The sequence below is a fragment of the Epinephelus moara genome, chromosome 24 (genome assembly GCF_006386435.1).
Source record: "Epinephelus moara isolate mb chromosome 24, YSFRI_EMoa_1.0, whole genome shotgun sequence".
NCBI classification, from domain to species: domain Eukaryota; kingdom Metazoa; phylum Chordata; class Actinopteri; order Perciformes; family Serranidae; genus Epinephelus; species Epinephelus moara.
This window is the reverse complement of record NC_065529.1, coordinates 43,839,046-43,853,780: the sequence shown is the minus strand read 5'-3', so window position 1 is coordinate 43,853,780 and position 14,735 is coordinate 43,839,046. Positions and strand designations below refer to the sequence as shown.

The 14,735-nt window shown below is 40.8% G+C and overlaps 1 protein-coding gene across 10 annotated transcripts in view; it reads right to left on the bottom strand.

The window, feature by feature from the left end:
- The window catches only part of slmapa (sarcolemma associated protein a), an 83,863-nt gene that overhangs the window by 13,756 nt on the left and 55,372 nt on the right, over positions 1–14,735 (bottom strand). For 4 of the 10 annotated variants that reach the window (XM_050038624.1, XM_050038625.1, XM_050038623.1 and 1 more), the window contains 11 exons: positions 10,928–11,074; positions 8,421–8,486; positions 4,665–4,724; positions 4,339–4,413; positions 3,454–3,534; positions 2,864–2,923; positions 2,529–2,654; positions 2,149–2,223; positions 1,922–2,022; positions 278–482; positions 72–189 (listed from right to left, as the gene is read on the bottom strand). In XM_050038624.1, the coding sequence (XP_049894581.1) occupies positions 72–189; positions 278–482; positions 1,922–2,022; positions 2,149–2,223; positions 2,529–2,654; positions 2,864–2,923; positions 3,454–3,534; positions 4,339–4,413; positions 4,665–4,724; positions 8,421–8,486; positions 10,928–11,074 (1,114 nt within the window). The remainder of the gene's footprint in view (positions 1–71; positions 190–277; positions 483–1,921; positions 2,023–2,148; positions 2,224–2,528; positions 2,655–2,863; positions 2,924–3,453; positions 3,535–4,338; positions 4,414–4,664; positions 4,725–8,420; positions 8,487–10,927; positions 11,075–14,735) is intronic. The other 6 variants (XM_050038631.1, XM_050038629.1, XM_050038632.1 and 3 more) reach the window with 3 other exon arrangements.

The window sequence follows — 14,735 nt, the reverse complement described above, 5'->3', positions numbered from 1 at the left end:
CCAAACTTCCTGACATGAACGTGATATTTTAGGTGACTGTTAATTTCACTTCCCTTGTAGCGTGTGTGTACCTGCTAAGCTCAGTCTCCAGGCGGTGCAGTTTCTCTGTAAGAGCTTTCCGTTCACCTCTCAGGCCGTCACAGTCCTGCTGCAAACACACACACCGCTGCTGCAACGTAGCACACTCCACTGAGAGAGAAGAAGAGGAAGTATAGTTTTAATTAACACCTCTGTGTTTAATCTTGATGAATAGACTACCGTTGGACTCTCTGCTCACCCTGCAGCTGGCTGGCAGTGCTCTGCTGCTGTTGCTGCTGTGTGAAGGCCTCCTGCAGCCGGCTGATCTCCCCCTCGTACTTGGCGGCCGTTTCCCTCCAGTGGTCCAGCTCTGATCGCACGCTGCTGAGGTCAGCCTGCAGGGCGGCAATCTCGCGCTCCCGCTCCGCCGTGGCTGCCTCCATGGCGTGCCGCAGGACAAGAATCTGACAGAAGAAACACAATCCATGAGTCAGTCAGTGATGTCACACATGACTGGGATTTAATGTAACCTGATGGACTTCAAGTCTGTTCCATAAAAGAAGAGGTCTGATTTCTTTGGGTGCAAGAAAGAATCAGAGGGAAGTCAGAAGAGGTCACGAGGAGTCAGAAGGAGCTAGGAGGAATCACCTGGAAGTCAAAAAGAGTCAGAGGGGAGTCAGTGGGAGACAGGAGGAGTAAGAGGCTAGTAAGAACGAGCTGGAAGGAATGCAAGGGGAGTTTGGAGGAGAGAGATGCGAGTTAAAGCAAGTTGGGAGTGAGCCACAAGGAGTCAGAGGGGTGTTGGGAGAATTCAGGAGGTGTCCGAAGTAGGGATGGGCAGCACAAGCAAAAACACTATTCAAAAAGTCATGGCAACTATTCGACGATTTTTCGAATAATCTTTCTGTCCGCCACGGACATTTACACAATGTCACGGATAAACATGGGTAAATGCATGAAAAAAAAATCATCACATATCACCTCTGATAATGGTTTATTCATTTAAAAACACATTGTGCTCGTTTAGCACACTATTTCATGTAGTTTTTATCTGCTGGAGAGTCGCGTAGGGGAGCTAGCGCGACAAAAATAGAAGAGCCGCATAAAATAGAGAGTTGTCGCGCGACAGACGGGGGTTGTCGCGCTGCTCCCGTTGCCGGTGGAGCCGCTGTAATTGATTAACAGGGGGGCGAGCTGCTACGGGACTCGCGCTGCAGACGTGTCGCGCCGCTGAGCCCAGCCGTACGGTCCCTCGCCGCCTCCTGCGTACCTCGCTCTCAAATGACTGTGCATACTTGTTGTAGACTTGTGATACGCAAGCTTTGCCTCACAGAGGCACTGCACCTCATTTTCGTTTATTTTGTCGAAGTTGTTCCACACGGAACTTTTTGATGACTGTAGTAGTCTCTGCATGATTCTCCTGTTTGTAGAAGAGCATCAAACTAGCTGGTAGCCCATCTCACACCGCTGTAGCAATCCTATACTGCCCTCGTGTGGTTAGGAGCTGAATTGCATGTCAAATAAAGGGGGGAAATAAGACGGCGAATAGTAATAGTCACATTAAAAAATCGATTTTTCAAAATAAAATGACTATTCGAAAATTCGAAAATCGTGACCCATCCCTAGTCCGAAGGATGTCGGACTACAGCAGACTACAAAGGAGTCAGAGGGGAGCAAAAAGGAGTTGGAAGGAATCAGGTGGTAGTCATTCAGAGTCAGAGTGGAGTCAGTAGAAGACAGAAAGGAGTAAAGGGGGTTGATGAGGAGTCAAAGCAGTGTCAGAAGGAGTAAGAAAACAATAAGTAGGAAGTAGAGGGAGTCAAAGAGGCATCACAGGGAGTAATGAAGATGTAGAGGAGTTGTGAGGGTAATAGGTAGGAGTGGTAATGAGATGGAGTGGTACCTCCTCCTGGGCGGAGCAGAGTTCCTCTCTGGTGGTGCAGATGGTGCTCTCCCTCTGCTCCCTCAGTGCCTCCATGTCGGCCTGCAGCTTCCCAAGCTGAGCTAAAACACACACACACACACACAAAGTGAAGTGGAAGCGAGGAAGGTTTTGACACATACAGGTGTGTAGTATCGCACTGTACTGTGTGTGTGTGTGTGTGTGTGGGTGTGTAGGTGTGTACTTACTCTGCAGGTACTGGATCTGTTTGGTCGACTCTTCAGTTTGCTGAGAGTTACTCCTCCTCTCCTCCTCCAGCAGAGCTACAGACAGACACAGACATGTGGTCACAATCTTAATCTGGTATGATGTCATGTGACGTACAATGATAGTAATATATGAACTAAATGTCGAAAACTCTGATGTCAAATATTAGAGGTAATCTCAATCAACTCTCTTCCTGCTCTGTTATGAAATCTAACACAGTCCACATTTGATTTTGAGAGTATCAAGTGAAACAGCAGAACATGTAAGAATCTGTAGATCTTAATCGGAGCTAGGAAGTAGTCACGGCTCAAATAATATCTGGGTGTTAATTTTAGTGAAATTATTTTACACTGTTAGTTACCTTGTAGCTCCAGACACCTCTGTTTGCCAGTATTGGCTAATTCCTGGGCGTCTAGGAGCTCTCTGTGGAGGTGGTGGATGACCTGCTCCGTGTCTCCAGGCTCTAGACCAGCCCGATGCAACTCAGCTACAAACACACATGACAGAGACAAAGTGGAAAAAAGACTTTAAGGAGTAAAGTCTCTTGAAGGACCTGCAGCCACACACACAACTGAACAGCACCCCCTAATGGACAGTTGACTGTATTACTGAATCTTATAACCCTGGTTACTGCTGATGGTCTGTTGGTGCTGCACAGAGCAGAACTACAAAGCAGAGATGAGCTGCCATGGTTACCTTTGAGCAGAGCTACTCTGTTCTGTGGTTCATTGAGCTCCTGGTCGTCCATGTTGCCGTCTGAAACACACACACACACACACACACACACACACACACACACACACACACACACACACACACACACACATATTTCTTTATGATGTGTTTCTAACTAGGAATAAATTCAAAAAGGACTTAGAAAGCACTTAAAAAGTGCCTTAAATTGCCAACAGGTGAAAACACATACAAATTAATACACAAAGCATCTTAATTTTAACCTGTGTTGCCTGGTCCAAAAAGATGATTTGTGTATTTTTTAAAATTCAGTTAATATTGAATAGAAATAAAATAAATCAAAATGTTTTTTAGTTCTCAGTAGGTTACTTAAAACTCTTTACATGAAGAATTTACTACAGACTAGATGCTCTGTGTAACAGATGCAGAGGCCAGACTTTAACAGCAGAAAACCTTTAAAGTCAAACTGATGAAAAACAAAATATAAGATAAAACCTGAGAGAGTGAAAGAATCATATAAATGAGACTTAAATAATTAACATGAAAAAACAAATTCTGGTTATAATGTGAGTAACTGTGCGCATTTTACTGACCTGACGTGTCGTCACTGCTGCGGTCTTTGCTGGGACTCAGAGTGTCTGACATGTCGGACTCTTTGGCATCCATCTGATTCCCTGAGGACACACACACACACACACACACATAAACAACAAAAGTTAGCGAGGAGGGGACAGAATGGGTGTGGGAAAGCTGTAAAAGCGATATAAAAGCAGCTAACAAAATTGAGAACTCAAAAAAGAGAAAGAAAAGAAAGGCAAAGAAAAATTAACAAATATATCTCCACAAATATGTATGTATACAACACACACACTAGCACACTGACTGGATTATACTGTGTGAGGCCATGCAGGGTTCAGGAGGTGAAACAGAAACAACAGAAGCAGCAGTTAAGAGCAGTTTTAGTACCATTCACAACCACTGTGTGTTTAACTGTTTGAAGGATTTGACATGTATTTGTGGCGGTTAAAGTTAAGGCTTGGGATTGAACTGTGCCTTAAGGTCATGAAAAGTGTAGCGATATAAAAGTTTGTGTTATTGTCCCGAAAAAAATGTGTCATGTGTCAAAGCCTCCACACATGGCTGCTGGTGAGCCCGAGCATTGTGTGTGGATGACGAACAGGCTCACAACAGCAAAGACACAGGTCAAAGGTCAGAGGTCACAATTGTAGGATGTCTACTTGTCAGCAGGTTTTACCCTTTGTGAGTCAGTCAATGTAACCGTCACTAGTTCACTCAAGACTAAAACATTTTAAATTAATAAAAACATGCCTTTTAATAAAACCCAGACAAGTGAGGATATTCTCGATTAGTCTATTACTACATTTACATTACTACATTTTATAATACCATCGCAAGAATTGAACATAAACAGCCACCAAAATATAATTGTAGTAAGTCTGATGGTTTTATAACTCTACCTTTGAGTCGATCTGGGCTGGCCAGGATGTCGTCTTCTGCCGTCTGGTTGTTCTGTAGGTGGGCGTCCATCACTTCTACAAACACACATTTATACTTGTTAGTGACGACAGAATATAGTTAGATTTAAATATTAAAGCTTCACAGAGACAGCCAGCCTTTCACAGTTTATGTAAAAAAAAATTCTACAGCAGTCTCATCTGATTCAGAGTTTGTTCTCCCTCTGATTTCTAATATTAGTTTACACACAAACTGAACTGCTGCAGGACTAATTGATCAATAAATCATTCATATGTACTCTATATCTGAAGCTTAGTTGAGGTCTTACCATCAAAGTTGGCCAGTTTGTGAATTGAAGAACTTACAGTCTCCTTCAGCTGTTTGACCGCTGCAGGGAGAAAAAAAGAAATCCAGGAGAATCAGTGAATAAAGTCATTTTAATTTAGTGAGGAAAAAAAAAGAATTTGAAGTTGAATCAAATCATATATTTCCCAAACTCTGCAAATGTCCAAAAGGCTGATTTAACTTTCCGTTAATACAACAACCAGCAACCGTACAGCCTTTTACACTGACTGAAGGTAAATAATCAGTTGGTTTAGTGGCCGGTTAGCAGATCAGATGTTAAAGGTAGAATCACACTGAACTAAAGTTTCACTTTAACTACTGAATTTGCTCAAATAAGATGTGCTCATTGTTTTAGACACTGCACATTAAAATAATCAGTGACAAGTTAACTGATATAGCTTCGTCATACAAATACTAAAAGTAAAGTCAGTAAAGTAAAGGTTGCAGGTGTTAATAGAATAAGTACTTTTAGTTGCTCTGTAGTTACAACTGTACACAGAATAAATGAGTTGTCTCTGGTACAGTTACGACAGTTGTGTTGCTGCTCTGGACAAGGGCATCTGTTAAATGTCTAAAACATGTAAAATATAGACTTATCCAGGTTATAAATGGAGGTAAACAAGCCATTATTACTTCAGTGGCATCTCACGTGTATGTGTGAAACAAAACTGGTGCATTTGTACAGAAAAGTAAGTCACAGTTAGCCTGTAAAGCCTACTACATGTTAAATTAAAGTCCTAAAAATGTTACTGAAAAAGAAAGCCCTATGTAAGCTAGGTATCTTCACAACAAAATTTAGTCCAGTTAAATCAGATGCCTACACATCTTTTCTTCTGCAAAAACCACATGTACTTGGCCCTGCTGTCATCAGCTGCTTCCACAGAAAATATCAAAATCCACCAGCATCAACTAAATTCAATAAATCTCTATGAAATCCTCCAAATACTTCTGAAGCAACACACTCTGCATACACAGTAAGTTATGTTTCCTCTTCCCAAAGACGAGAATTCTTCTTTGTTTCACTGCTTTTAGTGTCATGAAACTGCGTACAGTTTGACTTTGTCACCACTGGGGCTGCCCCCTGAAAGTCAGAGATCATCAGTGTTTTGCTAGTCTATGCTGGGGATATTTTGGTTCCCAGATTTTGCTGCCGTCACTCTTCAGATTTACACAACTCTTTGGTACTGAGCCGCAGGCACGATGCAGTGACATGGAGGAGGTGAGACGTTGAATATTCATATAGCCCTAGTCACCACAGTAACAACAGTGTCATTAAAGCCCAACAACAAACATCTAAGCCAGAATGTTGATCTATAATAACATCCACTTTAAAATGTCACAGCGGAGAGAGATGGATGACTTCTGCAACCAGCCACAGCAGCAGCATATGGAATGAGCAAGTCTTGTATGTAACTGCCAGTTTGTGACAAATATCACTGCAGCCATCAGACAAAAAAAGAGAAGTGGTAACTTCTTAACTTAAATATTGGCTAATGTTTGGCTGGTATCAAGAATGAAGGCCGTTAAGACCCCAAAGACTTGATACTTGAAATTCTTCAGGTATGAACACATTGTTAGCATTACGATTGTTGATTAAAAAAGCTGTTGAACAAAATCTCTACGAGGTGACCGGAGGAAAGGGAAGAACTAAAAGAGAAGGGCGAGACAACAGAAACACAAAATAAAAAAAAAAAAACAGAAGGTTGGTGAGCTAATTCAGTGAAAAGCTACAGAGGCAGCATGCAGATACACATGTGAAGAACTTCTAAAGAGGAAGAAAAGACGACTGCGTGACCAGCCATTCAGATGGAGGTACTGTTAGAACCACAATATACCACATACCAAAGCACCAGTAAAACCCCTAACTCACTACCAGAAGTTAAATGAGCTCAGGCAAGACAGTTCTGCCAGCAGTGACCAATACACACAAAACGGAAAAGAAAATCTAGTTAAGTCTTTCCATAAACTGTGTCCTAGTTACTCATGACAAACCAACATCTAAAATCTTCCGTTTCCATTGCAAACTCTTGACAGTCTGTGGATCATTCTGGATAATAGGGACATTATTTCTGAAGAGCGATGCTTCTCCTGATATTATCAAATGTAATTTTTCTAAGCTTTGAGAAAATTTAATTCACATTAATTGCGTTCAGGTGAAAGCAGAAATTTTGAAACCTGCACAAGTAAAGCAAAAATTTCTGCATGAACAGATGCTGCTGGAGGACAGTGATGTAACAATTGTGTAATTTGGCAAAGTTGTCTTTTTCTCATGTATTGATTCTCTCTCTCCAGATTTTTTTGTACATTTTGCAGAAACAAAGTGTACTAGGAAAAGGTTACCAACTTTACTAAAAGAACAACGGCTGGAAAAATCTTTTTCAAAATATCAGGTTGGTCAAGGATCTTTTTTCCTGCCTAACGAGGAACTAGATCAGCCAAGAGGTCAAGATGACATCGTTTAGAAGCTTCTTGGTATCCAGACACATCACAAGTCTCTTTCTTCTGTTTATCGGGCTGTTGTTTGACGAACAGAGGGCCTTTTATCTCTTAAAGGGACCTCTTCTGTATTTTTCAACCCTATTTTCTTATGTTTTTGTGTCTAAGTGACTAAAAGGAACAACAATGTTTAAAATTTGACATTTCACGTCCACCTAAAGGGCTTGTTTTTGCCACTGACAGGCTCATTCTAAGTGTCTGACAATATTATAGGAAAGATACCTACAGAGAGAGAGAGACCATTTTTTAAAGAGTAATATCCTTTTTCTTTAACCAGAAACAGCCCCCAAATCCTCATCGCCAAACACACCAGACTCCATTTGGATAAACAGTAATTTTAGCGTGTATAGAGGCAGCATATTTTTATACTTAACTGGGTGAATTGAGGGTTTACTTCAACCAAACCAGAGTTGGTGATTGTTGAAACAGTGGAAAGATGAACCAAGAAGGTTTTTGTGAACTTGTTTTGTTTCTGTTGACTTTGAATGAAGTGTGTTTTACGATGACACAATTACTGTTTATTTAAATGGACTCTGGTGAGTTTGGCAGCTGTGATTTGGATAGAAAGAAAAAGGATCTTACTCTTTAACAAAAAGGTTTATCTCTGTTGTGATCCTTTCCATTATGCTGTCAGAAACCTAAAATAACAATATGAACCTGTCAGCTGCAAAAACAGGCACTTTTATTGGACGTACGCTGACAGTGCAACCAAGACGACATCAGGACTAATTTGCAGTTTCACAGCAACTGATCCTGAACATGCTCCAATAAAGAAGGTTCCTCTGAGATGAGGCGTCACATTAGTATGGAGGCACATTTCCACCAGGAAAATAAGATATGTTAGGCATGTTAAAAAAAAAAATAATTATGGTATGTCAGATGCTAGGATAGTAAGTCAAAATTATGACTTTGAAAGACAAAATGATAAGAAAATACAAAATTTTACTTATAAAAGAAGTAAAAATCTTTAATTTTATGTTCTCAAAGTTCTGTCTTTATATCTCGTTTTGAAATAGAAAGTCTCATTTTGATTTATCTTATAATTTTAACTGAGAAAGTTAAAAAAAAAGTCTGACTTACCATCTTATAATTTTGATTTAACATGACTTTTATTTATTAATTTTCCACCAGTCTTTTCCTGGCAGGGTGTCCGTGCTTCCATGTGTGTGTTTCTCTATTTGTATGCGTTTCTGTGTGTGTGTGTGTGTAGCAGCATACAGCAGGAATGGATGTGTGTACTCACGCGGACACTCAATCAACTGTTGGATTCTAGTCGAGTCTCCTCCGCTGTTGTTAACATGACAGTTGTCTGATAGAAACACAGAGCACTGACATTACTAAGATGGCTATCAAGAGTGGAGTTGGATCATTAATTGCAGATTTGATTGATTCTGCTCATCAATTCCACATCTGATTTAGTCTTATTATTATTAAAGAATGGAAACTATGTATGTTGGAGGCAAAAAAACACACATTTAAAGCTGATTGAAGCTAACAATTCTCATTATTTGAATTATTTTCAGTAAAAGATGAAATTCAAGTCATAGAACGCTCTATTTTACCATGTTTAAGTTTAGTTAGTTGTTTCCCCTCCAGTTCAATCATCAGCTGATTTTGGAGGCCTTATGAAATCAAAACTACAGGAAAAGCTTCATCATGTCAGACGGACTTCTTCCATGCATGAAATTGCAACTCAAACATGTTGATGTATGTATTAACAGAAATGTATAGTGAAGAGCAGAATGTGAATTTTCTAATTCTGGAATCGATGAGCAGAATCAAAAAACATCTCTCTTAATTAACACTTGGTTCCTCTCGACACCAAACTCTGTAGTAGAGAGGACGAGACAGAAAGAGCCGAAGACAGAGATCATGACAGATACAAGCAGGTAGAAAGCATGACAGAACTAACAAGTGACAGAGAGATCGTTAACTACGCGGACAGACAGATGCTCGATAAACAAACGGGCAGGGCAGAAGTCAAAGCCATACATGGCAGATATTTTCAGACAGAGGTAAAATACAGTGTTTCTGGACAGATACCACAACACTGTAACAGCAGACAGGATGTGGACAGGCAGACAGACAGCTAAGGCGTAATCTTCCGTCTCTCAAAAACATAGTACCAGTAAAATGTGGAATTCAACAGCCCAACAGTTTAAACTCAACTACAACTTCATGAAAACATCCAGTCATCACACTTCAACAAAGTGTGAGATCCACAAGTGTCTCCCCAAAAAATGGACTCAGTAATACTACCGATTTACTGAAGCGCCATCATCTATGCAGAAAATTAGCTGAATTCTTAAATCAACCAAAAGCTCAGCCACTTTATCGATCACACAACATGCCGAGAAGTCAAAATCTGGAGTAAAATCACTTGTGACAATTGTCATTTTTTGCAAAACAAGCACTGTACTAAAAAGTAACATGACTCCAACTAAGTTATATCTAAAGCATGATCCCGCACTGTCATATTGCATCGGTCACCTGATACACATTCAACCACAGCAACTCAAAACAACAGTGTATTTAAAGTAGGAATTCAAAATGAGGTTAGATAAATAAAAGTATTTCCCTTTCTGATAAACTTTACTTTGAAAATACAAAAACTAGGAAAAAGATCAACATTTCAGCAAAGAAAGACTCCAGTTAAATAAAAAATAATGATACAAGGTTCCTACACATTCTCCATTTCAAAATTCCGTACTTTTCCAGGCTCCTCCGTAGATTTTTCAGCCCATATTTGACATCTGAGGACTAATACCCGGCCCTCAGAAAACTTGTATTCCCCCATTGTGGCTGTTCAGTCCACAATTCTATGCACAAAGTTGGACGATGTTCCACTTTCAAACATCTCTGCCCAAAGTGGAAGTAAACTAACTGGTGCTACCTGTACTCGTATTATTTTCCCTTAACATTAGTTGAAAAAAAGTTAAATAATTCAGATTTCACATCGTGCAGTCTTGTTTATTTACTGTGTCCATGGAAATGAAGATTACAAAGTCATAAAGATGTGGTTTCAGTGCGCAAAAAACAGTTTACTTTTCTGATAACTACCTCACTGCATAACAGCATTTTCTTTAAAAAATAGTTTGATCATGGATGTCCAGATATGCTTTGGTTAAAAAAAAAATGGGGGCAAAGCTGTGTTGGAGGCTGTGATGAAGAGCAGCTCTGTGTAGAAGCGTGTGTTCAGTCGTACGCCATACTTCTAGCTTTGCTTTCTGCGACATCAAGCTCGCTCTGGCTCGCACTCTCTCACACAACGGTAAACATCTTGGCTGCATTGGCTGCCTGCTCCTCACACCATGAAAAACACCCTGCTTGTATGATCAATTCATTATTTGAAGTTCTAAATTTGTAATTTTAGAAAAAAGAATAGGGGCAACAGTCTCTATTGTCTATTCTGCTTTATTTCCAGACCTGGACATTATTAAAACCAAATTCCATACTTTTCCATACTGCGTAGAAACCCTGATAATTGTCAAAATCACCTCACGCAATCAGGTAAACAAATCCAATATTCTGTATTTTATAAAATCTTATCTTATAGGTTTGATTTTGTTATTATAGCTGTTAATTCAATAGCATTTTATTCTCCAATGTTTTAAACATATCTAGATTAGAGTTCTTTATCGTGCCAAATTATGTCGACTATTTACTTTAATTCTATAAAGCAAAACCTGCTAAAGAACATTGTTGTATATAAATTAAATTTTCTATTATTATGATAAGCAAACTGACTACCATCATTATCTTCATCTTCACCAAATGCACCATCATCTGTGTCTGTATCCTCCTCATCCTCGTCTTCATCCTGGCTCTCGGGTGTCTGCAGGCTCTTTTTGTCCTCGACAGGCTCCTCTACTGGTCCGTGGGAGACAATGTCGACATCTGTCATGTGACCAGATCAGATATATATACACGATTTTGTCGAAACTTTTCCAGCCACACACATGTTCATAATGACGGCAGGTTCCTTCACAATGTGGCTACTGTGGCGAAGTGAGCAGTGAGACAGTCACCTCCAGCATTCATATTCAGTGTTGTCATTCAATAACCAAGAAGTCAATCAGTGACCACAAGCTCTTTTTCCCCCAGAAGACAAACAAAGCAGTGGACAGTTTGGAAACCATGGAAACAACCCAGATTATCCAGAAACCCCAACAAGCCCTGTTTGGGCTCGACAGAGTGCCACCGCGTCCCCGAGACAACCTGCCTCTTCTAAAACAGCCACAGCCGTCCTGTAATTCACAGATCACATGTTTGAATCCTTGTACAGGCTGGTGTTCATCCTAACAGCTTAGGCATAGTGTTGCCACAGTTGATACTACAGGTACTACTACGTGACACTTTGAAAGACTTTTCTCAGACATGATCATTATGAAAGAAAGGATTAAAAACAATGATTGTTTCAAATACTGAATTGGGAAATTTCTCTGTTTTATTATTTACTAATTTGAGCCATTAGATTAAATAACAATAAACTTAAGAACCTGTATCAGTGGAGTATTTTCAGCCAGAGAATGAGTTCAATCTTGACGCACTGTGTGAGGCATAAAAACGTGCAAACCTAACAAACTTCTGCAGCATATGCATCTGATGAGCAACACTACTGGAATGAATGGGATGCCATTTTGGAACAAGGAGTCCAATTCTCTTAATTAATCCATGTGTCCTGTCAAAATGTCCCTGAACAAGATCTCTGTATGCTGTGAGTCATTACACAGTATGAACAAGACTATACTTTAATTACAGCTGCTAGTGCTCATTGAAAACAGTGAAGAAACATTAAGATACTGCATCTCAATGACACCAACAACACCTGTACTGAATGAATGTACTTTGGCACATTAAATAAAGTTTATAAATCTTCCACTGGACTGGCTCCATCTCTTCCTATTCTCTGTACCTCTGCAGCCTGTGCACATTTGAACACTACACACCAAAGCACACATTTTAATGGATCTACAGATCGCTCCGCTGCGCTGCGCTGCACTGCACTGCACTGCACTGCACTAACCCCTCCACATTTCTGGTATCTTTGCACAACATTAAAATAAGGCTTTCAACAAAACTTTACTTTACCTGTGAATTAACTTCTATAGCCTGACCTACACTGATCAGCAAAGACATTAAAACCGGGTGGGGCGACCTCAAGCTCAACTGCTAGAGTGTGTGCCCCCTGTAGACTGAATCCTTTGCAGCGGCCCAGGTGGGATTTCATCCTGTAGCTCTTTGCTGAATCTCTCTGCCCCCTTTCCTGTCAATCTCAAGCTGTCCTATAATAAAGGCAAAAGCCCAAAACACAATCTTTAAAAAAAAAACTAGCAGGTGAAGTGAAAATTGCTCGCCTTGTTATACTGCAATGTTCTACTGGGAATCCTTAGGTCCTGGCATACAGATGGATGCCAGTTAACACGCACCACCCACTCAAATGTGACAACAGAGCCCAAGATATTGACCTGGCCTCCAAATTCTCCAGATCCCGATCCAATGGAGCATTCAGGGGGCGTAACTGTATGTTCAAACCAACAGCGAACCGAGCTTCCAAAACGGCGGAAGTCATTCATTTTCAATGAAAGCCCAGCAACTTGGGCGACTTGGGCAACTTGGGCAACTTGGGCGACCTGGTCGTCGGCCATGCGTGTTGGGCAACCAAAGCGACCAGAGCGGGTCCAGAGGGGAGTTAAGACTCGTTTTACTTTATGGTGATGAGCTCTGACGCGGTTCAGTGACAACCAGTCGGAATGCTGACGTGCTTCTATGAAGCAGGTCCCAGAGAACAAGCCATGTAACTTTGGTTCCTACAGCACACTTGTTCCGACAATGGATATCGAGAAGTTGATTACTTGCGTCCGCGCCCACTCAGTCCTTTATTATGTGTCGCTGTTGGGTTACAGAGACCAAAATAAAAAGAATGAGGCTTGGGACCGCGTTGCGGAGGTAGTTGGTTGGTCTGGTGAGTTTTAAGTGTGTAATGTAATAGAGGAGAGAATTGCAGGCTAATGTTGCAACGTAGCATGCAAGTCTTCCTTGCTTGGTTTGAATGGGCTGACATACTGCAAAGCAAAGCATTTTATCAACACAGATTTCGCAAAACGACATTAAAGCCAGTAGTCCGCTTTGACAAGCACGATCAAACGTTCGAATGATTCACATGATGACCAACTAGAGCGACCAAAGCTGCCACAAATATTTTTGACAGTCATGCTTCTTGGGCGTCCGCGAGACACTTTGCCTCTTTGGAAGCTTCTGGTTTGAACGTACAGTAACGGTACACCAGAGGTGTCTCAGATCCACGGTAGGGCATCCTTGGATTGGACTTGGCTCTGACCTGTCGTGGCATGGACACAGAATTTCTTGGGGGTGACCTGTGGTGTCTGGAACCTGGGTGTTGGCGGTGAACCCTGTGGGGTTGTGAAGTGGGGTACCAGGACGTCCCACAAATACTTGATCAGATTGGGCCAGATCGACGCCTTGAGCTTTTTGTCACATCAGACCATTCCTAAACAGTTTGGCAGTTTGGCATGGTGCATTATCCTGCTGGGGGGCCACTGCCATTGGAGAGTGCCGTTGCCATCAGGGGAGGTACTTGGTCTGCAGCGGTGTTTGGATGGGTGGAGCGTGTCAGGTGATATCCACATGAATGACCCACGGTTTCCCCACAGAGTGTTGCATTGTAAATAATTGATCAATGTTATGAACTTTATCCATCAGTGGTTTTAATGTTGTGGCTGATCGGTGTATTTATTGGTATGGCCAATAATAATAGTCATTATATCTCATCTATATATCTTGGTCTTAATTAATAAAAACATTTGAGGGAACCATTATCAAAAATATTTGCTGCATGTTTGTTTTGAATATTGGACATTACATTATATAATATTGCTGAACTCTCAAATATCAATATGGGTATCAGCCTGAAAAAGCCAGTATTGGTTGGGTCAGGTGCATATTTGTTTATTTGTATATTAGAATATAACTTTATTTTTGTATGTTTTTAATCTCCAGTTATAGATTTTTCTTTTATTGTACAAATACCTGCCCCAAAACAGATTCTTGTATGTGTGTGAATAGAGCTTTTAAATCTAATTCAACATCTGAATATCTTTATTTAGACTGATGACTTGGCTTATGAACAGAAACAGACCTGCTGTCACTGTGGCTGTGTTAAAGATTCTGAATGTAAATCAGGAAAAGTGAAAAGAGATTCTTGCTGAAATATTTAAGGTATTGACAGATATGTACTGAGGGCTTATGTGGACTGGACATCAGAGAAATATCTCGGCTGAGCATTAATCAACATCTTATGTCATCTGAAACTACCAGAGGCTACCTGACGGCCAGACATCGAGCCACCAAAACCAAAACAGAAGAAGAAGAGCCAGACTTCCACTGTGACAGTCAGAGAGACGGATGAACGAAAAGGGCAAAGACAGCAGCGAGCAACAGGAAGCAATGTGGACATCATGCAGGAACTTGTCATGCATCATCATTAGTGCAGGATGATGAAGTGAAATTAGCGGCAACAGAGAGACAAATGGCGGCG